Source organism: Rousettus aegyptiacus, unplaced genomic scaffold (assembly GCF_014176215.1).
Source record: "Rousettus aegyptiacus isolate mRouAeg1 unplaced genomic scaffold, mRouAeg1.p scaffold_m13_p_14, whole genome shotgun sequence".
Lineage (NCBI taxonomy): Eukaryota > Metazoa > Chordata > Mammalia > Chiroptera > Pteropodidae > Rousettus > Rousettus aegyptiacus.
Window position 1 is genome coordinate 52601464 of NW_023416289.1, and position 27717 is coordinate 52629180.

Here is a 27717-nt window from a genome sequence, read left to right on the forward strand (position 1 = left end):
TGCCTGTTTCCTAGTCACTCAGTTTCAGCCCCTGGAGAGAATGCTACCATTTCGGGGTATGTCTTTCCAGATATTCAATGCACATACATTTATGTACACATGTCCTGCCATTTTCTACAGAACTTGGTGACTATACTATGTACATTGTCTTCCCGCTGCCTTTATTTCTCACTCAGCAGTACATCTTGGCTTGTGTCAGGGCTGACATTCCATTATGACATTCCGTAATGTCTTTGACTAGCACCCTGTAGATGGACATTTAGGTTTCACTCTTCACCATTACTCACAGAGCCTCAGTGAGTGTGTATTTTTGTATACTTGTTACACACATGATAGAATATCTAAGCAGCACTCTCCAGCATATTAGCTACCAGCCACATGTTGCTATTTATGTTTAAATTAATTTGAATTAAATAAACTTGAGATCCAGTTCCTCAGTCATGCTAGCCACATCTCAAGTGCCAAAGAGTCACGCGGGCTTGCGGCCGCTTTGGCGGCAGGTCTAGAGCATTTCCATTGTCGGACAGCGCTGCCCTGAACGATAAGTTCCTGAAAGGGAATTTTGAAGCCAGAGGTCTGTACATCTTCAGTGTTGCCATGAATTGCCAACTTTCCCTCTGAAGAGGCTTTTGCTATTTATACCCCCACCCCCACCTCCTAAGTAAGAGCTCGGGGAGGGAGAGCACATTTATTTCAAAACAATTATATGGAATGTTAGGGGAAAAAAGAAATGTTCCCAGTACTGACGCAAGGACATTCTGTTTCTGTGGTCAGTGCCCACATCGTTCAAGTCAGACACTGCTGTTCCTCACTTAAAATGGGGACACCTGTCACAGGGAGCCCCAAACCGGCTGTCTCTGTCTGAGGCTTGGCCTCCTGTCACCTTGCTGAGATTGCTTCTCCCCAGCTCTCAGCCTCTTCCCTCCCCTCTCCCTGAGGTCCAGGGCTCCTCCACAGCCGACTCCTGGCCCCCCACCCCATCTCGGGGGAGAGTGCCGTGCCCCGCATACATTTCCTGTTGCCATGACCCAGCCTTCACCGGAAGACTCGGCATCAGCCGAGTCTCCTTCCCCTCACCTCGCGCTCTCTCCACCCTCCCTCCTTTGGGTGAGTGGTGACCTCCACGTTGCCAAAGCCAGTGGGCGTTGCCTGGTCCTCATCTTGCTTGAGCTCCTAGCTGACCTCTCGGCCACAGTCTGCACTTTGTCCCTTCCTACTGGAAGTGCTTGAATTTTGGCTTCTGAGAGGCTGTGCCTGCACTCACTCCGTCCCCGTCACCTTGGCGGTATTGTCTTCCTCATTCTTTGCTTTTTTCCTGGACAGTCTCATCCCCATCTGACTTTGATTAGCATCATTTGGGGAATGGTGACCATGTATTTTAATTCCCATTTCCTTGATTAGTAGGAAGATGGAGCATCTTTTCATGGTTTGCCAGTTTCCAATCCTAAGGACACCTGTTGATCCATTTGGTTGTCTTGCCTGCCACCTCCTTTACAAAGCCTTCCCTTCATTCCTTAAAACGAGGGGATCATTCTTTCACTCATGTACCAATTCGTGCATATCTCATGGAACTTTTTAATTCAGCCACATGCCTGTCTAGCCTCCTTCAGCTGTGAGCTTGAGGGGAGTAGTGACAGGGCCATATCTCTGTTCCCTGAGTGTCCAGCCTGTGTTTGTGCAATAACCTGTTTGCTCAGTCTGGTCGAATGGACAATTTCTGCTGTGGTAGTAACTGCTCCATCACTTTGGGCTGATAATACTGAGATTTAAAAAGCAATGTGTGTACCCAGAATGGGGTGGGGGGGGGGAATAAAGGAGCCCCGGGGAAAGGTATATATGCATTTTTTTGATGGATGTGTCAGAGCCAGGTTGCAGGCAGAGGCAGCGTCGTTTCTCCCAATGTGCTGAGTGATATTCTGTCAGCATCTAGGTGCTTCAGTATTAAACAGGCTTATTTGGGGGCTGACAGTACATCTTGGCGTCAGGTGATGCCTTGGTTGAAAGAAGGGAAAACACTGTCTACATTGAAAGGAAGAAATTGTATTTGTCTTTTTGACCGCAGAGGAGAGGAGACGAGGGGAGGCTTCCCTCACATAGCCAGTCCTGTGCCACCAGCTTAGAGCTGGTAGAAGCAAAACTGCAGATGCACCTCGAAATAATCTGAGGCCCTGCTGCCAGGAAGCAAGGCGGCTTGTTATGCAGCCGATGCCAACACTCCGCACGTGCCTGTAACCGGGACCCAGTGCTAGGCGCTGCCTCTTCTCTGCCTTTGGGAAGTGCAAGCGCACGGCCCTCCAGTGTTCTCAGGAACGAGAGGCTGGCTGCTGAGAGGGCTTGTGGCAGCAGGGATGGGACAGCTGGAATTTTACATAAACAGTAACTACTTTAATTGGTCAGCCTTTGGTGAAGGCGCCTTAGTCTCCCTGAGGAGGAGCCAGTCTTTGTGGGGCCGAGACCTAACAACGGAGAAAACCACCTGTGCTTACTGTTCTCCACGTGCTCCTTTGGGTCCGTTCTGCTGACCCTTCAAGCACACCACCCGGTTCCCCTGCCTTCTTCTTGTTGGGTTCAGGCACTGGGGACACCAGGAGGTGATCAGAGGCAGGGCTGGTCAGGGCAATTCTAGCCTATCCCTCTGCCAGGCCCTGGTTTTGGCAGAGGCTGGGTCCCTGTCAGGTTCTGGGAGCTCTTCCTGCAGGCCATGGGTGGTAAAGGCTTCCTGCTCTTGCTAGCCCTGGAGTGCTCGACAGCCTGCCTGTTGCCCTAGCCTTGCCCAGACTTCTGTGAAGAACCTTCATTAAATCTCTTTTAAACCTTGGAACCTTCTTTTTTCACACAGGCCCTGACAAACTGTCTACCCAAAGGCCAAACCAAATCACAGAGCAATTCTCAAGAGCCCGTGGTTCTTACGCATCATGTTTTCATGCAGTTTTACGGTGAAATAGTGATTAACTTCTTCCGGCAGTGGCTTTAACACAGCAGCCTCCAGTTGGAGTTTTTCAGTCATTGCTCCCAAGTTAACCTTCATTGGCCCTGCCAAGATTGGAAGAGAAAGTAGGGAAATATTTTTTCTTCTAAAATTCTTGTCCAGGTCATGGTCTCTTCCCCCTTCTCTAACCCTAACACAGCCACTTCCCTATTTAGGAGGGCATTTGTGGGTTGACTTGCATTGAGTTCAGGCAGATCACACTATACCTGGCTGAACACAGAAGGGAACCCCACAGTACCTTCCCTTGGGGGGTCAGCCGACCCTTCCTGTACTCATCCGGGAGGAACAGCGCCTTTGTGCACAGGCACCCCCCTTTCATCTCCCGGTGATGTTCTCTTCCTGGGCTGTGTGTGGTAACCCTGAACTCCAGAGCCCTGACTGACGAGCAGTCACGTCTGCCTGGGGCCCTGGGGCTGAGTCCACTTGTGTCCGTACCATCCAGGTTCCAAACCTGCTGTTTTCTTCATTTTTCAGTTTGGGCTCTACTCTCACCCACCCCTACATCCACCCTTTCTAGAGAATCCTGTCTTACACCGCTCTACCCTCCCCACTCCCAGGTCACTCAGTCTTGGGTGCGGGGACTGTTGAAGCCCTGAGTGTGTAACAGATGATGCCACTCCACAGCAGGGAGCCCCACTCTTAGATGATCCAGACTGAGGACAGTCCACGCACATTGTTAGGGCAAACTTTAACTGTGCTCCCAAAGGTGAAGTCTCCTGTTATGAGAATGCTCCAGAACAGGCAGGCGAAAAACTCTCCATTTGGGGCCAAGCTGTTAATAATAAAAGTTGCTAAGAGAAGCTCTTGAAACCTTGGTTAATGGGCTAAAAAATATCTGAAAGCAGAAGGGAAGGGGTCTGGTGAATAGCAGCTCACACTGACACTTTGACCCTTCAATCTAGGGTTTCATCTCAGTTCACAATTTTTTTGCAGGAGAAAGTGGGAATTACTGTTTGTAAATGTGGAAGCAAAAAACTCACAGCTTACTAGAGATGATACAGATATTTATTTTTTAGAGCAGGAAGCATTTACTGGTTGGAATCTGGGCCACAGCTGCCCCTGTGGTTCCCCTTGTGTCCAAGAGAGGCAGAGGCACAGCCTCACTTCTGGGCATGCCAATCTCTAGTCAAAAGTACCACAGAGGCCACCATGTAAGGAGGCAGTACTCTCCCTCAGCGTCTGAAGGAACCTCTGGAGAGAACTCTGACAGTGTGCTTTCTACGAGGTCCAGATGGAGGTGGAGCTTGAAGTCAGGTTCAGGTGCAGGCTTCCTTTCCATCACAGCCTGCGAGCCTTCCTGGGGCGGCAGCCGTTGTGTGGGATGGGGGTGTTGTCTGTGATCGAGATCACTTCCAGGCCCCCCATGGTTAGTCCCTTGATGGCAGACTGGAAGGAGCAGAAGGAACAGTAGAATGGCATGGTCCCGGAAATGATGACGCAGCGTGCCCAGACAGGGTGCCGAGGGAGAGGGTGGGGTAGGGAGGAGAGTAGAAACGCTCGTTGGCTTTGATACCTGTGATCCCAACCCTCTTCTGGTCTCACAGAGGTCTTCCAACCAGACCTCTTCCCCAGGTCCTCAGTGCTGTCCACGTTTCTAGTCACACCCGCCATTTCCCACCTTGTGCTTTACAATCAGAGAACTAAGGCTACCTATAAACCTTGACATAACTTAGTATTACACTTCTGTATCTTTACTTAAGCAGTTTCCTTGGCCTAGAATGTCCCCCCTCTCCTCTCAAACCTGGCAAACAACTCGTTATTTTCAAGTCAGTAGAGATGTCACCTCTTTGAGGAAGCTTCTCTGATCATACCCAATGGGCTCCCAGCACCCTGGGCACAAGCTTTGCCACTGTACCCAGTCTGTACTGAGGGATCCATTTGTGATAGTCCCCCATGGACCACCTTTCTATTCCCAGTACCTGGCACATAGCACACACTTATTGAACTCTGATAAATTAAACTAAAGTGGTCTAGGCTTAGCAGGTCATAAGAACAATAGAAACTTCAAGCCCTCCTGGAAATCCACTACAGGGTCCTGTTCCACTCTCCCTACCCTGCTCTCAAGCCCCACTGCTCTCACTACCTAAAGAAGCAAGAACGGCAGCCACTTACCAAGCGCCCTGGCCCCAGGCCTTTCACCACCACTCTGATGTGGGTCACGCCCTTCCCCGTGGCTTTCTGGAGAAGAGCAGACACTGGTCAGTGCTCCCCGCAAAACAGCTACATCCGTCTCTTGCTATTGCCGCCTGGAGCAACAGGGTTTTGAGCTCCAGGGAAAAGTCACCCACAAATAAAAAGAGACAGGAAGGAAGCATGGGATAGATGGCCACAGTGCAGGGCAACACCAGCAGAGAGCACAGAACTTGTCAAGTCATAGATTTAAAGTCAACTGTGATCTCGTTTTGCCCAGGACAGCACTGCCACCTACTGGAAATTTCTAAATATCGCTCCAATTTTTCTCAGGTGGGTAAATGCAAAATTTCAGATCATGAAGAGCTGCCCTGTTCTTCAAGGCTGACCTTAAATACTCATTTAAAGATTATCATTTAAAATCTTTAGTAATAGTTAAATTTCTCTTTCTTGATTATAAAGGCAGTTCATGATAGAAAGTCTGGAAAACACACAGAAGTCACTCAACCTACCCTACAGAAGCTACTTTAAACACTGACATATTCGAGTATATATAATCTGTCCATTGTGAACCTTTAGCACTTTTTTATGATCATGAATACAAAGTAATCAATATTTTGGGGTATTGGGCTTTATTTGAGGTCAAGATTTTCCTCAAATACTTCTGGTTTGGCAGAACCAGTGCGAACCTTTGTAAGGCCTGTGCTACAGCACACAGTGCATGGGCTTTGGCCCCAGAATGATCTGGGTTCAGTTCAGGGAACTAAACTGGCTGCATGGCTCTGAGCCAGTCACACGCTCTGTATCTCAGCTAGCTCTGAACGTGGGTAGTATCAAGCATCTGAGTATTTAAGATAATGAGTGTAAGGTGTCTGGCGTATAGTAGAGGCTCAATAAATATGCCAGTAGCAGCACACTGCCAATTTCTTTTCAGAAAGGTCTGCAGCAGTTCACACTCAACCTGGTATTGCACAAGTGTTTTCACCACACTGCATCTTCCCAAATAGACTATCATCACCAATCCCAACCCCACCTCACTGGTCTTTACTTTGAGGAGGCTTTGGTAAGCCTTCAGCACCTGGTTTGTACGTCTTCTAGAATGAACCAACAAGTGTTTCCCTTCAGTGGAAGCTAAGAGAAAGAAGAGAGTAGGATTTTCACACAGGCCTCTTCAAACCACTTCTGATGTTCGGATATCAAACAAGATTTGGCAAATAGCCCATTGCTTCTGAACGGCCAGTTCACGGAGATTTTCTCCTCACAGTGATCAGCCATGCATAAAGGGGAGCACACCACACAGGGAGCCAGAAAGAACACACTTACCGCCGCGGCAGCTATGCCCGCTGTTTGTGCTGCGATGCCCGTGCCCTTCTTGGCGTTCCGAAACCCCTCTGTGCCACAGGAAGCACGGGCAAGGGGCTGGTTCATGGCAGAGACTACCTGGATCTGTGTGCTGGGAAAGCAGGGGAAGCACAGATGTGAGGACTGTTTAGGGACATAAGAGAGCACTAACCTATGCCCTTACAAGTCCGAGTGCCAAAGAAAAAGCTGCTTTCACTTTGAGCTTACTAGCTGAAGGTTTTTTGAACTCCTATAGGAGGTGCCAGGAAAGGTCAGAATCATCCCCTAAACCTCAATGAATACTGACAAGCCATAGAATCTAAAGAGACCTCCATTATGGACTGAATGTTATGTACCCCCAAAGTTCCTGTTGAAATCCTAACCCTGAATATGATGGTGTTTGGGGGTGGGGCCCTTAGGAGGTGATTAGGTCATGAGGGTGGAGCCCTCATAGATGGGATTCATGTCCTTATAAAAGGGACTCCAGAGAGCTCCCTCTCCCCTTCCACCATGTGAGGACACAATGAGAAGGTGGCCATCTGCAGCTTGGAAGAGGGTCCTTACCAGAGCCCACCACGCTGGCACTCTGCTCTTGGACTTCCAGCCTCCCGAGCTATGAGAAATAAACGCCTGTTGTTTAAGCCACCTAGTCTGTGGTACTTTGTTATGGCAGCCTGAGCCAACTAAGACAAGCTCCGTAGTCAGGGTGGTTAAGTGTCATCCAGGAGAAGGGCAGCACATTTTTCCCTAGTGCCTTCCCTGTAGCCAGTGTTTAAGTTAAATGTGCTATCCTTGTCTGGCTTTTTTCCCCTAAAAATTTAGATGTTTCACATCAGATAATTTAAAAAAAAAAAAAGACTTTTCATTAAGGAAAGTTTCAAATATGCATGAGAGTGAACAGAATAGTATATGAACTCCCATGGACCCATTACCCAGCTTCGACAATTAAGTCATGTCCAATTTAACCTCATCTATAAACCCTGTTTTCACTCCCCCCTTTTTACCACTAATGAATTATTTTGAAGCAAATTCCAGACCCATTATTTCATCTGTAACTATTTTAGTATGGAACACTAAAATATAAGAACTCCTTAAAAAAAAAAAAAAACATAAAACCATTATACCTAAAAAAAAAGCTAGCAATGGTACCATACTGTATAATTTTAATGTTTATGACATTTCCATTTCATGATCAATGTTTCTTAAATAAGTGGAGCATTTTTTTTTTCTAAGCATCTCTTAACTTTAAAAGTTAAGAATGACTTTAGAAATCTCTAGATTCTAAATTTCTAGATTTGCCCCTTGGTTGTTATCACCCTGTCTTCTCGTCTGCAGAACTCTCTGACAACTTAGTAGAGAAGGAAGTGGAAAAGCAGATATGGGGAGACCTTCCAGAGCCAGCTCTGAGCGGAGGCCATCTCCTTGCTGACCTGGCTATGGCTGCCATTTCCCTACTAGGGCTTCTTGGGTTTTCTGTGCTGGACAGATGCACAAGAGAAAAAAAAAAAACCTCTTGTCCTCGAGACAGAGCTATAGAGTACGCCCTCGATGCTTATAATGCTGAATGAATCTCACGGCATCTCGCCTGTGCCCCACACTCTATCTGTGACTAAGTCTCTTGTATTGTTCTCTAAATTGCTTCGTGGGCAAGTTGCGACCAAACACCGACCCATCTCCAAGTGGGGGCTGGCCTACAAAGCTGTCACTAATATCAACGAGGCTTCCACTGCTAACATGCAGTTGGGAATTCTCTTGACGCCGGAGTGTAGGAAAGCAAATCTTGTCGATATATTACCCAACCCAGTTCACATTTTCATGAAATCTGAATTAATGTTATAAAGATAGCTGGTTTCCTAAAACAAGGGGGGAAGCCTGGAACGACTGGAGAACACAGTGCCCTGATTCCCAGCCCAAGCTCAGGGCCCCCTCGCCTTCCCCCAGGATGGGGAAGCAGCCCACCTAGACCGGCCCCGTGCTTCCCTTCCTGCTTACTTGTTGTAGGACGCTTTAATGTGTGCGATTGGGATCTCCTCAAATTTCTTTCCTGCCCACCTCAGAGAGCTCTCCTGTCCTGGAATTGGAGGGTAAATGCTGCAATTAAAAGAAACATTTATGTAAAATTGCTGATTTTAGAAATCCATCACATAGTTAAAAAAAAAAATCTGATAGTACAGACAAACTCATAATGAAAAACAGCAGCCCTCTGCCCCAACCTGCTCCTGAGGTAGCCTCCACAACCACCGCTTTTCAGCCCTGGTGCTGCTGCCCTGTCTGTGAACACTGTGCTTACTTGGCTGTTTCTTGAATTGTTGATTCTAGATACACCGAATGACTTTCTGCTAGAAGAAAAGAGAATTGGTATTCCCCATATTCCCTTATGGTATAGTCTGATCACTATTTTCATTTCTTGATAGACTCTACTTTGTGTAATTTAAAAAATATAGTCAAACCTCTCTGTCTTCTTTCATTATACAGATATCTTGACTCGATAAAAAAGGGCAACAAAATTTTAATAATACTTATCATTACTACAGAAAAATCTAGTTATCCTCTAGAAGAGAGGTTGGCAGATTTTTTCTGTAAGGGCCAGAGAGTTAAATATTTTAGGCTTTGCTGGCCCTGAAGTTTCTGTTGCAACTCTGGCCCTGTAGTGCAGAAATGGCCACAGACAACAGTACATAAATGGGTGTGGCTGGTGTCCCAATAAAACTTTATTCCAACAGGCCAGATCTGGCCCATGGGATGCAGTTTGCCAACCCCTAACCTAGACCAGTGGTTTCCATACTGGCTGACAGCAGAATCACCTGTTGCTGTGATGTGTAAGTTCTGCTCTAGACCTCTGGATGAGGCCTGGGAATCTTATTTCTAAAATGCCCCAGGTGAATGACAGGTGAACTCAGGGTTGAGAACACTGGCCTAGACACTGTGATGAGTTCAGGATCTTTTGCCATCTTAGACCATCTTTTCTCTGGCTGTCCCAGGTCAGTACAGTCATCTTCAGGTAGAGCAACAGGTACAAATCGGGGAACAGAGTTAGCTGGGAAGCAAGGCCTTGGGCCTAGGAGACCTGATTTAGTTCAGAGTTCTGCTCATCATGTACTTTCTTTTATTCAAACACACATAGAATCGTCATTAAGCATAGGAGATCTGAGTTAACCTGCCTGTGTGTGCAAATCAGATCCATGTGTGTATCCCACAGTCATTTGAAATACAACAGATTCTGGTTTAGAAAATGCACTATTATCTGAGCACCATCAGCCCAGCCCTACTTGCTTTCTTAGAAATAGTTTTAAAAGCAAAACATCATAATGGTATTCAAAAGTTACAAGTGTATTCTTTCCTGGTAGGCCTGATCTTAAGAGATGATTTAGCACCTCAGCAGGTTGCTGGCTTATCAGCTTACACACTGAGATGGAAAGTGGACAAGGCTCTGAGATGACAGTGTTTAAAACATCATCAATTTCCAGTTGATAATCCCTCTATTAACTTGGGGGTCAAAAAAACTAAGCCTACTAAACTATGAATATACTAGTATAATACCTTACATATAAAGCAAGGTTTTTGAACAAGGAAGAACTCAGAACCATTTACTTGAAGGTTTGGACAAGGTCAGGCCTTTAAACTTCACAGGTCCACTGTACAAACAAATAAGTGGCTCATCACCAGCAAGCCCAGGAAAAGGGAAGACAAAGCTTTCCAGCACCACCAGTCTGCTGCCTCTTCATAACCATCCTCAGACCAGGGCCAGTGCACATGCCATCTCTTCTGCACGGCCAAAGGGGGCTGAAAGCAGCAGCTGTTCTTCACTGTGGAGGGTCCTAAAGGAGGGCTGACTTCTGCTGTGTGTACTTCAGGCATGAGAATTTGCTGATTCCTGGACAAAACCAACCCAAATGGACCCTGACACAAATGTGGCAGATGTTGGAATCTTGGCTGGGTAAACTGCAGTTCTACTTCCAAACAGAGAAGGCCTTGCCTCATGGTCTTCAACCCATTTTCTAATTGTGACTACAAAAATATTTTGGAAAATAAATGTAGAAAAATTCAAAGATTATAGTTCCTGGCCCACTACTCCTGTCATATGTGATTTTGGTAAGAGCTTTCCAGCACCTGGCTTATGTTTCTTGACCTCTTTTTTCTCCTGCCATTCTGTATTCTCTCTCCTACCCTGGCTACTTCTGTTGTCAGACCTAGCACTTGTCATTAACCCTATCATAACCTTGGTTCCAAGAACCTCTGCCCACCACCTCCTGGCACACCCACTGGCTCCCTCTACTACCTTTACTCTAGTAAGCCTTCAGTCCCACTGATCTTACCAGCTGTACACTCACCCTCTGGCTTCTCTCTTGACGTCAAGTAAATTCCATGGCCAGTCATTACAGTCACTCCCTTACACACACCCTCAGTTCTCTGCCCTCCTCTTAGTTGACTGTACTCTCCTGTCAACTCCTAACCCTGGTTATAGCCATCTCTCCAGGCCCTCTGAGCCTGTGCGTACACTGCACAGTTGGCTAGAGAAGAACACACAGCAATGCCAGCTGGCCTCTTTATTAGTTTCTCAGCCTCAGCACTATTGACATTTTGGATAAGATGTTTCATTGTTGTGTGTGTGTGGGGGGGTGGAGCGCTGTGTTATATGCTGTAGGGTGTTTAGCAGCGTCCACTAGATACTGTCCCCCAAGACAACCAAAAATGTCTTCAGACATTGCTGAAAGTCCCCTTGGAGGCAAAAGTGCCCCAGGTTGAGAACCACTGCTTTATTTTAATGACTTCTGAGATCAAGTGGGCCCTCGGCACTGCCAGGCAATCGTACAGTACATCCCCAGTTCAATTATCCTGCCATTTTCCTGGATGACTATTTATTGCCTTCTTTTGTCTCCTCAAACTTCCAGTTCTTTCCTGCTTGCTTACTGCCAGCTGATGACCTTCACAGAGAAATAGAAGCAATCAGAATTTCTTCCAGCTCCTACTACCAAACATCTGAGTCCGCAATCTTTGCATTCTCTTCTGTTATGTTCCAGCTGCGTGTTAGCCTGGCAAGGGCATCACTCCAGTAATGTACCCGCATCAGCATCATCGTTCTTTCCCCTCTATAGCATCATTCCCATCAGCAAAACACGCTCATTTCCACAATCTAAAAACAATCCATCTCTTGACCCCAAAGCCTCCTTGAACTAGTGCACATTTCTCTATTGCCCCTTACAGCAGAATCCCCCTAAAGAACTGACTGTACTTGCTGTTTCTGTCTTCTATTCTCCTCAAATGCACTCCAATCAGATTTTAGTCCTTACCCTGTACACCAAATTGCTGTTCCCTATCCACTCCACCAAAAATGCTCTAGTCCAAGTCACCAACAAACGCATAATGTTAAATCCAATTAGCCGTTCTGTCATCAGCCTATTGATCTGCCTTATCAGCAGCATTCTCTGTCCTTCAACCACATTAAAAAACAAACAAACAAAAAAACTCCTAGGTTTTCTTATTACCTCTTTGGAGGTCTCTTCTGTCTCTTTTGCTAATTCTTCCTCATCTTCCAAATCTCTAAATGTCAGAAGGCTCCAAGGTTTAGTCCTTTATCTGTACTTACTCTTTTGGTGATCTTGTAGTCTTGTGGTTTTAAACATCATCTATATGAGTATCTCTAGTTCAGTATTCTCTGAACTCCATTTCTATCAACCAACACTGTATCTCCACTTGGATGTTAATAAAGCATCTCAAACTTCCCATCTTAACAATTATTCAGGCCCCCAATTTTAGTATACCTTCATTCCTCTCCTTTTCTCACACTTTAAAAAATCCTGTTTGTTCTTTCTAAATATATCAGTCCAACTATTCATATCATCTCCATAGCTGTCACTCTGGTCCAAGCCACTGTTATTCCTTGCCTTGATTATTTCAGTAGTCTGCTAACTGCCTAGAAGACTTCTGGCTTCCACCCTTGCTTCTCTACAGTTCAATATCAACACAATAGCCAAAGGGACTTTGAAAATGTAGGCATGATTGTGTCAGTCCTCATTCAGAATTCTCCAGTGGCTTCCCATCTCACTCAAGAGTAAAAGCTGAAGTCCTGATGACTGTGTACAGGCCATACAGGACGTAGCCCTGTGTGCCTGCTGCACTCCTCGACCCCGTCTTCTATATTTACTCCTCATTCCACATCGGCCACCTTATTATGGCTTACAAACATTAGACACACTTCTACCATCTGTCATATTCCCATGTTTTACTTGTTTAATAATTGCTGTCCTCTATTCACTAGAATTTAAGTTCTATGAGGGCAAGGATTTTGTGTGTTTCCCAGTGTATCCCAGTACCTTGAACAGTTCCTGGCAAAGGTGAATGACCACAATAGAATCTTGACCTAAACTCCTTTAGAAGTGCCCCTCTGCCTACAGTGGGGACAGTGTTCAAAGCCCCACTTGTTACAGACAAGGTTCTCAGCATTCTGATGCCTTCTTTTCTTGTTGGCCTCATCTGCAATCACACACTCACCTGACTATACCATGTACTTTCATACCACATGCCTTTACACAGACTCTTAGTTTTGCCTAAAATGATCCCTTTCATTTTGTACAGCTGAATGCCCATTCAATTCACTTCCTAGCTCTAGAGTCTTACTTGATTTCCTCAGGAGTTGGACACTCATTCTTTCATACTGACCTCCAGTATACTATTGATCAGTTTATGGTGAGAATATTTGCACATTTGTCTTCCTTGGTAGACTATGAACTACTTGTGGGGAAGAACAATCTTCTGTATTGGTATTCCCAGCATCTAGCATGGTGCCTGGCATATAGTAGATTCTCAGTAAATGTTTATAAGTACACATAGCATACAGAGATGGTGGCACTGATGGGAGACAAGATGCCATGCCCTAGGGCTGAGCACAAAAACCTCCGAAGAATTTAGACCAACTCTAAAAGAGTGCACAATAAGCATTGCCCCTCAATCCCCTCCGATTTTGGGTCCTACGCTCAGGGAAGGTTGTTATTCTGACCTGATCTTCCTCTCAGGGGAAAGAAAGCTGATATTTACTATACACCTCCAATATTCATTCATTCATTCATTCATCAAATATTCACTGAACATTCACTTTATGCCAAAGGCTCATCAATTTGATTCTCATAACTTCTCTCTGCATTATATCCCTTTTTTGGCAGGAAAACTGAGGCTCAGAAATTAATTTTCATAATGTCCCACAGATGGCAAATGACAGAGTTGGGAATTCACTGGTTCTCTGACTCTGGAGGGTTGTGCGGGTCTCCTGGGGTCTGGACCTAAGTGGCCCTCACCTGAAGCTGCTCTGGCTCGGAGCTGAAGCTGGAGCCGCTGTCTTCCCCTCAATTTCTTGCTTGGCGGCGCCGTCTTGCAGCAGCTGGGCGCCCGTATGGATGGTGGAGGCCGGCGTCCAGGCCACGACCCTGCAGGGAAGGAAAGTTCAGTAAGGACCCCAGACTTAACGGCCACTGGAGTTCAGCTGGTTCCTGGGATACACGCAGGAGCGCAGTCTCGGGGGTAGCCGTGGGATCGGAGTGGATAATCATTCTTACCTGTTCGTCGGTATCCAAGCCCATGACCGCGAAAGCCAAGACCCTGTGTTTCTCGCAACCTGCATGATTGGACTTGACCCCAATCAGCTCCCGTCCGCGTCGTCCACGGAGCCTGGCGTAACTGGAGCGGCGACAGCACCATGACCGCCTGTGGGGGAGAGTACAGAGGAAAAGTCATTTAATTCCTCCTCTTAAGGCCGATTAAAGATTTTTGTCTCAATTTAGATATCCTATAATAACTCTAGCTGCGATATTTCACCTGGGAGTTTCCCACTTTTCCCCTACTCTTCTAACATGAGCTCTTCGTCCACCCCTCTACGTTGGAATGGTTCGTTCTAGTTGTTCCCGGTACTGGGCTCTTCCCTACATGCCGTTCCCGCGCTGCCTTGTGGGAACATAGGATTGGCCCAGGACCGCTGAGCGCCGCATTGCACTGTGGGAAGGCAGAAAGATGGCGGTCGGGGGGTTGCGGGCTCTGTTAGGGGTGGCGAGGGGCTGGCGGCGGCTTGAGGGGCGCAGGGCCGGTGGCCTTGGTTCTCGCAGCCTGACTCTTGCGGCCGGACACTTGAACAGCAGGTCTGCGTGGCGCCTTTTGGGCGCGGTGTGCCTGCAGCGGCCACCGCTGGTCTCGAAGGCGCTGACCCCTTTGCAGGAAGAGATGGCGGCACTACTACAGCAGGTAGGTTGGAGCGGCAAGTCATGGCTTCAGGGTGCTGTTGGGGAACCAATAAAAGCACGCAGGCCTAGGTTTGATTCCGACTCTGGCACCACTTTCTTTGTGTGACTTTGGCCAAGTCACTTTACCTCAGAACTTCATTCACTACGCTCACCTGCAGAATGGTACCTACTTTACTGAGTTGGTTTGGTACATAGTAGGCCTTCGATAAAAGGTACTTTGTTTTCATTGACTGTCTTTATTGTTACCTTAGGCAATTCTTTGGAAACGCTCTCCTTTTTTACTCAACGCGCGAGGGAAGCGGTGGTAAACAAGAAGGACTCAGTCCCTATTATAGGTATTTGATAGTTTGGAGAGGAAAAAGTCTTGGTGATGAGATGAATGTTAGAAGAAGGTAGTGGATACGTCTGTAAGATGCCTGTGGTAAAGTCAGCTCTGTTTTGTCTCCCAGGACTATTTGTGTGAGGGGCAAGTGAAGAAACGGGCAAAACTGGGAGTAGTGGCTCTGAGGGTCTTTAGACCTCACAGATATTAATCAAAGGGCAATATGTTTCTTTAAAGTCAGATGTTTTTGTCTCAGCTACTGAGAGCTATAAGCTGCTTTTCTGCGTTTTTTCTTTGGTTTATTAATTTACTCTGCAATTATTAATAATTACAGGTTATTGAGCACTTACCTTGTAGAGACATTGTGCTAAAATGCTGGGGATGCAGTGGTGAATAAGATAGACATAACTCTAGTTCTCATAATACTTTAGCTTAGTAGAGGGGGTCTAATCAAAAACCAAATAATAATGTGAGAGTATAATTGCAGATTCTGGTAAGTATAAAGGGAAACACACAGTACTGTGAGAGGATTTACTAGGGGCATCTAATTTTGAGAAGTGTCAATATCTCTCCAAGAAAATGAGATTTAAATTGAGATCTGAAGGACAAGTAGGAACTCTCTCAGGACAAAAATGGGAGGGAAACCATTCTAGGAAGAAGAAACAGCATCTGTAAACTCCTGAGATAGGAACCAGTGAGTGAGATTGTGATCAAAGACTGGCATGACTGGAGCATGGTAAGTGGGCAGGCATTGCCTGTCCCATCCTCTGTTTTTAGCCATCTTGACCTCCAATCATATTTTAGCAAGTGTAATTCAGGCCCAAACTGTAGGTGACCTTTTTTCTATATCAGTTTTCCTTTTTTCCCCCCTGTACTGTTTTGCTTATACGTCTGGCTATGTTGGGTGGTAAACTTCTGAGTCTGTCAAGTGTGCTATAGCTGTTTTATTCCACTTGTTTTTGTGTCCTCTTAATTTTCTCAGATCGAGATAGAGAGAAGCCTGTATTCAGACCATGAGCTTCGTGCTTTGGATGAAGCCCAGCGTCTAGCAAAGAGGAAAGCTGACCTCTATGATGAAGAAGATGACCAGAATATATTGCTGGTACAAGATTTGGAAGATATGTGGGAGCAGAAATTCCTGCAGTTCAAACCTGGAGCTCGCATCACAGGTTTGTGGTCTTTTCAAGCTAGTAAGAGGAAAGGGAAAGGGGTATTCTGATTCCTAAAGAAAGGACAGTTGCTAAGCTATTCTTTGCCTTTTAAGTAATAATTGCAAATGACAATGTTTTTTTTTGGGTGGGAGAAAAGTAAATTCTTTCCCCTTTTTTTGGTATCTGCCCTAGTATAAGTTTCCCCTAAATTAATAACTAATATTTTTTAAGGTTTATGTTATTTTTGAGTAGGAGGTGAGGCTATTGAGATAGCCTTTTCTCTCTGTTAAACTTAATGAACGTTATATGAGTTTAACTCCTAGTTTGGACTGAGAGAGGGGGAAAGTAATCCTTTCTAAGTAGTTTCCTGTGCTTTATCTGAAACCCCTCCGAAAGCAGGGAGTTTTCTTTGTCTCACAAAGGAAGACTGAAGAGAAAGCGAGGGGCAGTTAAATCAATAATAGTGTCAAAACCAAGTACTAGTGTTTGAATTAGTGTGAGTATTGTTTTTTTTTGCAAAGACTCAAAGTACTTTATGGTTTGCTCTTCAAGGAAAAAGTTGAGCTTTTGGTGTCCTCATCCTATATTTTAGTTTCCTCAAGATTGTGAGACTTTACCTTGAAAGAAGTCAGAGAGATGGGTCAGGGTTGTAATTTGATTATAGTAGTGCCCCTTTTCTGCAGGGAATACACTTCAAGACCCCCAATGGGTGCCTATAACTGAAGATAGCACTGAACCCTGTAATGCTGTGTATTTTCATATGCATACACATCTATGATAAAGTTTACTTTAAAAAGTAGCACAGTAAGAGATTAACAACAATAACTAATAATGAAATAGAGTAATTATAGCAATAAATTATAATAAAAGTTATGTGAATGTGGTCTCTCTCTCAAAATAGCTTATCGTACTGTACTCACCTTGTCACTTAAAGCACTTTATGGCCTTTCCTTGGCCTCCTGCATTGCCACCATTAGTACTTCTGTGCTTTGGGGCCATGATTCAGTAAAATGAGGATTATATGAACACAAGCACTGTGATACTGAGACACTCAATCTGATAACTGATGTGGCTACTAAGTGACTATCGGGCTGGGAATGTACACAGCATGGAGACCCTGGAGAAAGGGATGATTTATGTCCTGAGTGAAACTGAGTGGGATGGTGAGCAATTGCATCATGCTCTTCAGAATAGTGTGCTATTTAAAACTTCCGAATAGTGTATTTCTGGACTTTTCCATTTACTATTTTCAGAACACGGTTGTCTGCAGGTATCTGAAACCACGGGAAGGAAAACCATGGATAACAGGGATCTACTTTCCAAGTTCTTTGAAGGCAAGGATTGTGGCTCTACCTTAAAGGAAGGCTGCGAAACTCTAATCTCTTTCATTCTGGTAGATCACAGTTATCTAGTTTTCTCTGACCCCATTTTCTTCCCAGAAGCCGATAAAAAGAATGACCGAACCTCACTGCACCGGAAGCTAGACAGGAACCTTGTTCTGTTGGTCAAAGAGAAGCTCGGGGATGAGGATGTTTGGATGCTGCCCCAGGCAGAGTGGCGGCCTGGGGAGACCCTCCGAGGAACAGCCGAGCGAACCTTGGCCACTCTCTCAGGTGAGTCCTCTGCCACTGGCTAAAGCCCACGATTGTTACTTCAGACTCAGCCAGAGGATTTAGAGGCTGACTGTGAGGATGAGATTAAGAGTAGGGGTTGGGAAGTTTAATGAAAACTTCTATATTTATAAAAATAGCTAGAAAAAATCCAGGTAAGGATTTTCCTTAGATCAGGTGAGAGTCTTTGACTGAGATTTTAAAATTTAGTATAGTTGACCCTTGAGCAACACAGGTTTGAACTGCACAGGTCCACTTATACATAGATATTTTTCAGTACATACATGCAGCACTGTAAATGTATTTCTTCTCCCTTACTGATTTTTTTTAACACTTTTTTTCCCTCTAGCTTTATTGTGAGAATACAGTGTATAATAGATATGCATACCAAATATGTCTTTATTGACTGTCTTTGTTATTGGTAAGGCTCCTGGTCAATGGTATTGTTAAGTTTTGGGGGAGTTAAAAGTTATACATGTATTTGTGATTGTAGGGGATCAGCACTCCTAACCCCTGCCTTGATCAAGGGACAACTATACATTCAAAACATGTTCATGTTACTGTCTCAGACCACTTTTCTTATCCTTATTTATCGGCACCATCGCTTACCCATTCACCTAACTTGAAACCTCAGAGTTACCCTTGACCTCATTCTGACACGTGTAAATTCTTGAGTCCTACGTGGTCTGCTCCAAATATCTCCCTCTTTATTCCCACAGCTTCTTCACTTCTCACTGGACCAGGGTTTCTCAACCTTGGCACTACTGACATTTTGGGGCAGTGAATTCCTTTGTGGGCACTGTTCTGTGCATTGTAAGATGTTTAGTAGCATTTCCAGCTTCTTCTCACTAGATACCAATAGCACTAACCCATCCCCATCCCTTCTGGTATGGCAACCAAAAATGTTTAGACTTTGGCCAATATAACCTGGGGAACGAAATCACAGTGATTGAGAACCACTACACTGGACTATTGAAGTAAATGCTAAATAAGTCCCCCTTGCTTTTGTGTCATACTCTTCAGTGTTGCTAGAATGAGTTTGTCACTTCTCTGCCTCGAATTCTTATAAGGTTTCCCATGAAAGTTCAGGCTTTCAAGCATGGCATGCAGATCCTTTTTGCTCTGATCCTGAGCTCATCAATTTTCTGTCTTTCCGCTCATTAATGTATATTGTAAGTTCTAACCTAGCACACCTTTTGCATCCTTTGAATAATCTTTCATGCGTCCGTTTGAGGCAAGCTGGTCTCTGATTGGATGCTTTTACTCCCTGACTGTGCAGGTTTTAAGACTCAGCTCATTCTTTATACCTTCTGTGGTGGAACCTTCTCCAGGCCCGTAGATAGAGAGCTACTCTTCTAGGTTCCCATAGCACCTGTATGTGCCCTTATTCAGTTTATGCAACAAACATGTACTCTGCGCTGGACACTATCCAGTCCATGAGGTCACAGCGATGACAGAATGCCACCCCCGCTCCCTGGGAGCTTACGTTTTAGTGGGAAATACACTCTCACTTATCCCATTGTCCTGTAATTGTTTCCCTTCCTAGCTAGAATGTTGACTCCCTTGAAGGTAAGGAGAGTGTCTGTTCGTCTTTATCACCCAGCTCTCAGCAAAGTACCTGGCACAGATTAGGTAGTTGCTTAATGTTTATCAAGTAAATGGACTTTGTAGTATCAGTGCATAACCACTTTACTGGCCTCGCTACCAGCTTATGTACCTGCTAAGGAAACATTGGTGTGCGTTCCCTTGATCCTTTCCCTCCAGGGGCCTGTGGCCTGCAGGAGAGGTAGCGAGATAGCGAGACAGAATGGAATGGGCGGGGGGCCTTTGCTGCTCTCTCTGCTTTATCAGCCATCACATGGGAGTTGGCAGCTGGGTTTCTCACCAGGGTCACTGTGTTCAGATACTTGGCTTTCCTCATGTCAAACGTTCATGACTGATGCCTGCTCGTCTGTACCTCCTGTGTGCCATGTGGAAAGGGGTTCTACTTCAGCACTACACTTTCTTCCTTTAACCTTCTCATTGTAATAAATACATGTGAAAGGAAACATATAAAATGCGTGGAGAACAACAGTTGTTGGCAAGGATGTGGGGAAAAGGGAACCCTCATACATTGTTGGTGGGATTGCAAATTGGTACAACCACTATGGAAAACAGTCTGGAGGTTTCTCAAAAAATTAAAAATGGATAATACCTTTCGACCCAGCAGTTGTACATCTGGGTATATATCCAAAGAAAACCAAAACAGTTTATTAAGATCTGTGCACCCCTAAGTCTGTGGCAGCACAATTTTCATTAACAAGATATGGAAGCAACCTAAATGCCCATCAACAGATGTTTAGATAAAGAAATTATGATTCATATAAGCAGTGGGGTATTACTCAGCCATTAAAAAAAATGAAATCCTATTTGCAACGACATGGATGGACCTGGAGGTTATTATGCTGAGTGAAATAAGTCAGAGAAAGATAAATACCATATGATATCTAAGGAACAAAAAGAACAAACTAATCAAAAACAGACTTACAAATATAGAGGACAATCTGGTGACAGCCAGAGGGGAGGAGTTTTGAGGGGCTGGAAAAACAGGATGAAGTGTTAAAGAAGTATAAAATAGTAGTTGATAGATGGTCACGGGGATCGGGAGCACGGCGTAGGGAATGCAGTCAGCATTAATGTAATGGCTAGGTGGAGAGCCAGAGGAGAGAAAGAGCAATTAGGGGGATCATTTTATAAACTGTATAAATGTCTAACCAATGTACTGTATACCTGAAACTAATAAAAAAAAGTTGATATTTAACAGCTGCATTGAAAATAAAATATATCGATTTATTGAAAATGTATTAAAATGACACTCAAGCAATTTAAAAGTATATTTACAAAAAGTGAAAGTCCATTTTTTTTCTCTCCATTATCATCATACTTCCCAAATATTTCTGCAAGGTGAAATTCCTAGAGGTGGAATTAGTAGTCAAGGATAGAAACATTTAAGTTGTTAATAGGTACAGCCGAATGGTTCTGCAGAATGTACCTAACATTTGAAATTTTCAGGAGTGGTGTTTTAGAGTACCTCTTTGCCTAGGCCTCACCAACATGAATTAGTCTTTCTTTAATTTTTGCCTATCCAGTCAGTAAAAAAGTTATTGTTTTGAATGAACATTTTTATGTTTGTTAGCAAGGCTTACCATTTTTTCATGTGTTTATTGGCTGTTTGTATTTCTTCTTCTGTGAACTGCTTATTTAGATTCTTTGTTCGTGTTTGTACTGAGTGGTTTCTTTTCTGTGCTCTTGGTTTAGTTATATTTTTAATCCATTTTTTCCAGATTATAGAAAAGTAATATGCATCCATTAAATTGAATGGAAGTTTCAGAAAAGTATAGAGAAGCAATCCAATATAATCTCACCACTCACAGATACCTACTGTTGACATTTTATATCGTATAGTGATATTTTTTAATATTGAGAGAAGCAATTTATTATATATGATGAAAAAATCATCAGTGTCTAGTAAGTGTAGTATAGGATAAGTAATTTTTCTTAGAGGAAACCACTCAATAGTTTATGTATCCTTTTAGAAATTGCAAACATACATATTTTATTTTTTTTACATAGTTGGAACATATATTAGAGTTATATACCTTTTTTCCTTCTCTTGTATACAGTCTTTAATCATTTTTCTATATCAGCACATGAAGATGTATCATACTTACCACGTGTGCTATTTCTTAATATATATGTACTGCAGTTTGTTTAACTAGTCTGTTGCTTTTTCAAATAAAGCTGCACTGAACATTCTTGTATACTCATCTTTGCTCACATGGCAAATAAATATATCTGGGAAGATAAACTTCTAGAAGCAGAGTTGCTAGATTAAAGGGTATATATAAGTAAAATTGATAACTCTTGCTAAACATAGCAGTTATACTAATTTACACCCATGTGAGACTACCCATTTTCCCCATATCCTTGACAAGCCATCTACAGCTCAGTTTTGAACTTCAGTAATAATGATATGTTGTTTTAATTTGTGTTTCTTTAATTATTAATAAGATTGAGCATATTTTAATTTTTAAATTGATTTTTATTTTCATGTGAACTTTTTGTTCATATGCTCGGTCCATTTTTCTTTCAGATTTGTTGATTTTTCCTCATTGGTTTCTAAGTACTTCTTATTCCTGAAGATATTATTCCTCTGTTGAATGTGTTGAAATGTTTTTTCTGGTTTGTCATTTTGTCTTTTGACTTCGTTATGCTTCGTTTTTCTTTGCAGAAAGATTTAATTTTTATACAGATAAATATGTCTTGTCTTTTTTTGGATTTTTGAATTTTGTGTATTGGTTAGGCTTTTCAAAAAAGATGCAGAAAGTACTCTTATGGTTTCCTTTTCTTTAATGAGAAATTAAAGAATTCAGAAAATATTAAATATTCATGAAACCACCATCCAGAACAGACTTTTTATGAAAATTTAAAATTTCTGTTGTTAAATCTTTACTCTATTATGGTATCAGTTTCGATATGATGGGTGAGGTTGGGATCCATCTTTATTTTTCTTATTTATCTTGCCAGGTTTTCAAATACCATTTAATAATTAATCCTTTATTTCCTTATCCTTCGACATGCAGGCTTGGGGTTATTAACCCTTTGTTATATATCGTAAATATTCTGTCAGTCTTTGTTTTTTAACTTTGGTTATGATGTTTTCGCCCTACAGAAGTCAAATTGGTCCTTTTTATGATTTCCTTGTGACACTCCCTTTAAAAGGCTGATGAACTTTGCTTCACAGATACCAGGTTTCTTGGTCCTTCACCAACAGATGGTGACTTGGCTGAGTTTAGAAGCTCAGTGCTCTGACTCCCAAGTAGTGGTATTTGAACTGCCTCGCTCACTTCAGTCTGAAAGCAGTAGCTTGGAAGATGGAGTGAGCCCAGTGAATCTGGAGCCAATGGGCCAGGAGTGTTTGGATTGAGAAGACAGGAAGCTCTTCCAGAATGACCCCATCCTCACTCCCAGGGATTGCTTTTATGTCTCTGGAAAAGGCTCTCACAGAGACCCTCGATGATTTTGGGAGCCAGACTAAGCAGGTGGGTGTGTCCTCATCTTCCAATTGTGTTTCCCCTCCTCTCTCAGAAAACAACATGGAAGCCAAGTTCCTGGGAAATGCACCCTGTGGCCACTACAAGTTCAAGTTCCCCCATGCAATACGGACAGAGAGTAGCGTCGGGGCCAAAGTATTCTTCTTCAAAGCACTACTACTAACTGGAGACTTTTCCCAGGCTGGGAAGAAGAGCCATCATGTATGGGTCAGTAAGGAGGAACTGGGTGACTATTTGAAACCAAAATACCTGGCCCAGGTTAAGAGATTTCTGTTGGACCTCTGATGGACTGAGCTGCCTGTGGACAGTGCTGGGACAGGTCTGCGATTTGGGTCTCAGAGACGTTCGTGGTTGCCCCCTCTTTGCAGGGAATATCAAGCAGCAAACTAAATTCTGAGAAATAAACAAATTTATCATTTTGTGAGTCTTGGTTGATTTGTCCTTTATGGAGTACTGGCTTCTCCCTGGGAAGAGAGAGCCAGCTCTTAGGGCGCCTTTCCCTTTTTTTCTAAGCTGATAATTGTGTATTGCATTACTTTATAGTGAATCAACTGGCTTCATGAGCACAGGAAGAAAGAACTGAAGGAAATGACTCTTAATTTCTGTGAAAGCTTCTAAGCCCATAAAAAACCCAAAACTAGTTCTACGTAGTTTTTTAGCCATTTTCCCTTTTGTTATTCCCTCTCTTTCTACTTGGTACATGAAAATGTATCATTCTAGCATAGGAAATAATTCCTTTTTCCTCTCCTCTCCCCTCCCCTCCTATTTCCCTTCTCTTCCCTCCCCTCTTCCCCCCTCTTCCCCTGGTCTCCCCTCCGCCTACCCTCTCACCCCTTTCCTCTCCCTTTTTCTTTTTTTTAACTCATCCCCCCCTTTTTTTAAAAAAGCATTTTATATTTAAACAATTTAATCGTGTTATGTTTTGAAACAGTCATGTGAAATAAGCAGTGTCAGCTTATTCTCTCCATTTTACAAATGGGGAATCCTGGCTTGGTGTGTCTTGGCTGAGAGTCTTCCTTCATGGCACTGATGATGGAGGAGAACACTCATCTCTTGCCTGAGTTGGGGCTCTTGACCCCACACTGTGTCGTTTGGGTCAACACTGGTCTCAGTGTCTGGCACGCGGAAAGCATTCAGTGAACATCTGCTAAATGAGTGAAAGAGAAGGCGCCTCTCAGACATGCCTCTGCAGAGAATAGTGGTTCCAGTAGCCAGGCTGCAGCCCCAGATCCCCTCAGACTTCCTGGTTTCCTTTCAGACATTCTTCTGGGTTAAACAGACTGGTCCGTATGATGGAAGCTTGCGAAATGGCATTTCTTCATCTGCATCAGGTGTAGCCTCACGTTCTCATGCAGGGCCTGGGCAATTTTCCGTGATCAAAATTGAAGCGTCTAGTCCTGATATTCCCTCTATCTCTTGTACCTCTTGCTTGTCCTCTTTCATTGCTGAGGGGAGACGACCCTAGCTGAGGCTTGCTGATTTTGTGGGCAGTAGTGGCACTTTTGTTGTGAAGCCTAGGTAGTAGGAGAAAGTCAGGGCACCCACAGGACCAGGAGTGCACTTTCTCTTGTAGGCTTTGGAGTGAATTGTGTGTGAACTATGCTGTATGTTCATCGTAGGGACCTCTAACATAGAAAGGAAGGGATCACCAAGTGAGGTGGCGACTACTTTCATGCCTTTGATGTCTGGATTTATAATAAATATACATTTGGTCTTTGTCCCCCTTCATCGGTGCAGAGCTCCTAAATCCTTGGAATTTCCCAAGTGTTAAGAGCAATCCATGTCTCTTTTGTTAATGAGGTGACTTGGCCAGCCCCTTGGTAACCTGAGGGTGGGGTCTGTTTGCCAGGGGAGCCAACTATGCAATTAGAGGGTTGGGACTTTCAGGCTCACCCCCTGACCTGGGATGGAAGATGGGCTAGAAATGTAGTTCAGTCACCAATGGCCAGTGACTTAATCAATTAGGCCTGTGCAATGAAGTCTTTGTAAAAACCCAGAAGGACGGCGTTTGGAGAGCTGGTGGGTTGGTGAACACCTGGAGGTGTGGGGAGAGTGGAGCGCTCAACGTGGAAGCCCCACATCCCTTTCCCATACCTTGCCTAATGAGTCTCTTCCAACTGGCTCTTCCTGAGTTATATCCTTTTTAATTATACTGGTAATATAGTAAGCAAAATATTGCTGAGTTCTGTGAGCTGCCCTAGCAAATTAGTTGAACTCAAGGAGGGGGGTCATGGGAACCTTACAGCCAGTGGGTTGGAAGCACAGGTAACAACCTGTGCTTGTGATTGGAATCCTAAGTGGAGGGCTGACTTGCAGGACTGATACTATCTATCAGTCCCTTAATTTGTGGGGTCTGATGCTATCTCTGGGTAGATATTGTCAGAATCGAGTTGAATTGTAGGACACCCAGGTGGTGTCTGAGAATTGCTTGTTGTGGAGGAAAACCCACACCTTGGAATTGACACCAGAATCTTAATGACCATGCATAAGATGGTTTGTTTTGTTACAGAGTTGTTTCTTTAAAGAAAAATAGCATATTTAAAACTGGTAAATAAGAGAAATGGTGTCTGGTTAGCTTGAAATTAGGTTAGTTCCCATGAGATTTTCCCCAGAACATTAGTATCTTGAAGTGATGAGGGACAGTACCGAATACCTTAAGAAAAAAGCCGAAAATTCTATATAAATGACTTCCTTTATTGCAAATAGTGGCTGGTTTAGTACCTTCGAGAATCACTACTAGCCTTTCCACTGTGTTAGGTTGTCTGGGAAAAGCGAATGGAAGGGAAGACAGTGTAAGGACACTATCCCTTCATCTTGCAAAATTGATGAGCATCTGTCCTGGATCACGTATTTGATTTTAATGGAACTAGTCTCTGCCAGGACCTACATCTCGAAGAACCTACGTCTTAGGAAGATGAATGAAACCCCAGGATCTAAGGCTTCAGAGGACCAGTGTATGTGCCAGTGGGAGGAGGTTAACTGCATTAGCATCATTATTGAGCCCGATTCTGTTTTGTTATTGTCCTGGCTACAAAGTTTTGTGGGTTTTAGGGGGTCTGCCATAATCTCTTTTCCTAGAAGCCCTGTTATTTTGGAGTGTGATTCACAAAATTTTGAAGATAGGTTTTTTCCCCAGCATTGTAGTAGAAATGCTTGCATAGGCTTAGTGCCAGCCCGGACCTTCTACTGGCTGTCTAACATGACTGGAAAATGGTTTCTAGTGTGTCCTTTGGGAGAAGATCACCAGGGAACAAAGAGGTGATGTTCTCTGTATTTTAGGGGATGAGAGCTTTCAAAGAAAGCAGTGGGAGGAGGAAACAGTAATGTGTGTGACATGGGGATTAGGAGTTGCAGTGTAAGGTGTGTTTGTGCACCCTAAGAAGGGAAATGCCACTGCCATGTGTGCGTGTGTGTGTGTGTAAGTGTGTAACATGTTAAAAGAGACACCCCCCCCTCCCCCCGCCACTGGAAGGCTCCAGAAGTTTAGTCCCCCTATCTGGTCATTGCCTTCTGTTTTTCACCTTTGCTGATGCTATGGAGAAAATATTACTGCTCTTATAGACTAGTTTTCCTGGTAACTTATTCTCAAAAGTTTCTTCCTGCTGGGCTGTTTCTGCACCTTTTATGTCCTTCTCCACTTAGCACTTTATAGGACAATGAATTGTTCATTAGCCTGGCTTCTATACTTAACTTCCAAATCCTTGGGCAGGGCATGCTTCGTGGCCATACTTAAAAAATATTTAAGCGAGTCAATATCTTTCCCCAGGAGCACTGAACTTGCAAGTTAGAAAACGTTGGGTGAGTTTGTTTCATGAACCTTTGGCAAGTTATAAGTGCTGTCACTGTTAAAAACAGTGGAGTGGCCCCTGAGTGTTAGGAACTGGACTAGGGCCATACTTAACATATTTTTTATTTAAACCAGCAAGGCAGTCATCTTCATCCCATTTTTATAGATAAGAAAACAGTTTAGTTAACTTGCATTGGCTTACTCACTAGTTAGTAGCGGGGCAGAATTTGAACTTTGATCTGTTTACAAAGCTAGTTCTTAACCTTTCTTAGTTTTCTCTCATCTGTAAGACACAGATGATAGTATTTCTCAGATAATGTGATAATTTATGTGAAAGTACTTAGCACCGCGCATGGCTTGTTATAAACACAGTAAATGTTTCCCTCCTTCAGCATCTTAGGCTCCTAAATGCTCTAGAATTTAGCTGTATCATCTTTACCTTGTACATCTCCCATTCTTACCTTTTCCATGTTATATGTTTATGGCAACTGAATGTTTCTGAACTATTTGGAAAAGGACATGGCTAATTTAGACATAGATTTATTCCATCAGCTGATCTCAAAATGGGTGGGTGGCAGGTCAGTCTCGTAATCACAACCAGTTGGTTGGGCATGTTAGTCCCCTCCCACCCTGGGCTAGGAAATCCAGAGCCACTGTTAGGCACAGGCTTCTGGGGCACTAAAAACAAAGTACTTGCAGACCCATTCTCTTACTCAGTAAGAAAAAGCAACACAGCTGAAAGGTTGGCAACTCAGTTATTAAGAGCTCTAAGCTGCAAGAGCACACAGCAGAATCAAGCCTGTTTGTTCGAAATCTTAGGGCGGCCTCAGCCCCCCGCCCTTCTCTGCTTTATTTCCTAGAGGCCTGGATTAAAACCAGTCACTTCAGGCTATCAGTCATCTCCCACCTGCCTTGGAATGTCAGTGCTTAAGACCACAGGACGTGGAGGAGGAAACCGCTCTGCTCTCTGCTTTCAGGGGAGAGGTTCAGAGTAGGTGTTGCTAGAGTGGCTGAGAGATAGGTCCAGATAGTGAACCACTGGCAGCTGAGGCGCTGGCACTGGGAG

General features: G+C 44.0%; 2 protein-coding genes across 6 annotated transcripts; one reads left to right on the forward strand and one right to left on the reverse strand.

The window, feature by feature from the left end:
- Positions 1-3975: 3975 nt before the first annotated feature.
- Positions 3976-14364, reverse strand: MRPS11 (mitochondrial ribosomal protein S11). The gene is made up of 7 exons (XM_016151650.2): positions 14270-14364; positions 14011-14158; positions 13753-13881; positions 8453-8551; positions 6443-6572; positions 5102-5167; positions 3976-4375 (listed from the first exon to the last, which is right to left on the reverse strand). Exons 2-7 carry the CDS (start codon positions 14073-14075, stop codon positions 4268-4270), a joined length of 597 nt encoding a protein of 198 aa, XP_016007136.1. The 5' UTR covers positions 14076-14158; positions 14270-14364; the 3' UTR covers positions 3976-4267.
- On the forward strand, positions 14354-23288 carry MRPL46 (mitochondrial ribosomal protein L46). Of its 5 annotated transcripts, none has more exons than XM_036231974.1 (5): positions 14354-14689; positions 15993-16179; positions 17415-17495; positions 17601-17774; positions 22555-23041. In XM_036231974.1, exons 1-5 carry the CDS (start codon positions 14462-14464, stop codon positions 22620-22622), a joined length of 738 nt encoding a protein of 245 aa, XP_036087867.1. In that variant the 5' UTR covers positions 14354-14461; the 3' UTR covers positions 22623-23041. The 5 variants fall into 5 exon arrangements, with proteins under 5 accessions (XP_036087867.1, XP_036087868.1, XP_036087865.1 ...); XM_036231975.1 differs by having other exon boundaries at positions 14355-14689; positions 22483-23041; XM_036231972.1 differs by having other exon boundaries at positions 14436-14689; positions 22899-23288.
- The last annotated feature ends 4429 nt before the right edge of the window (positions 23289-27717 follow it).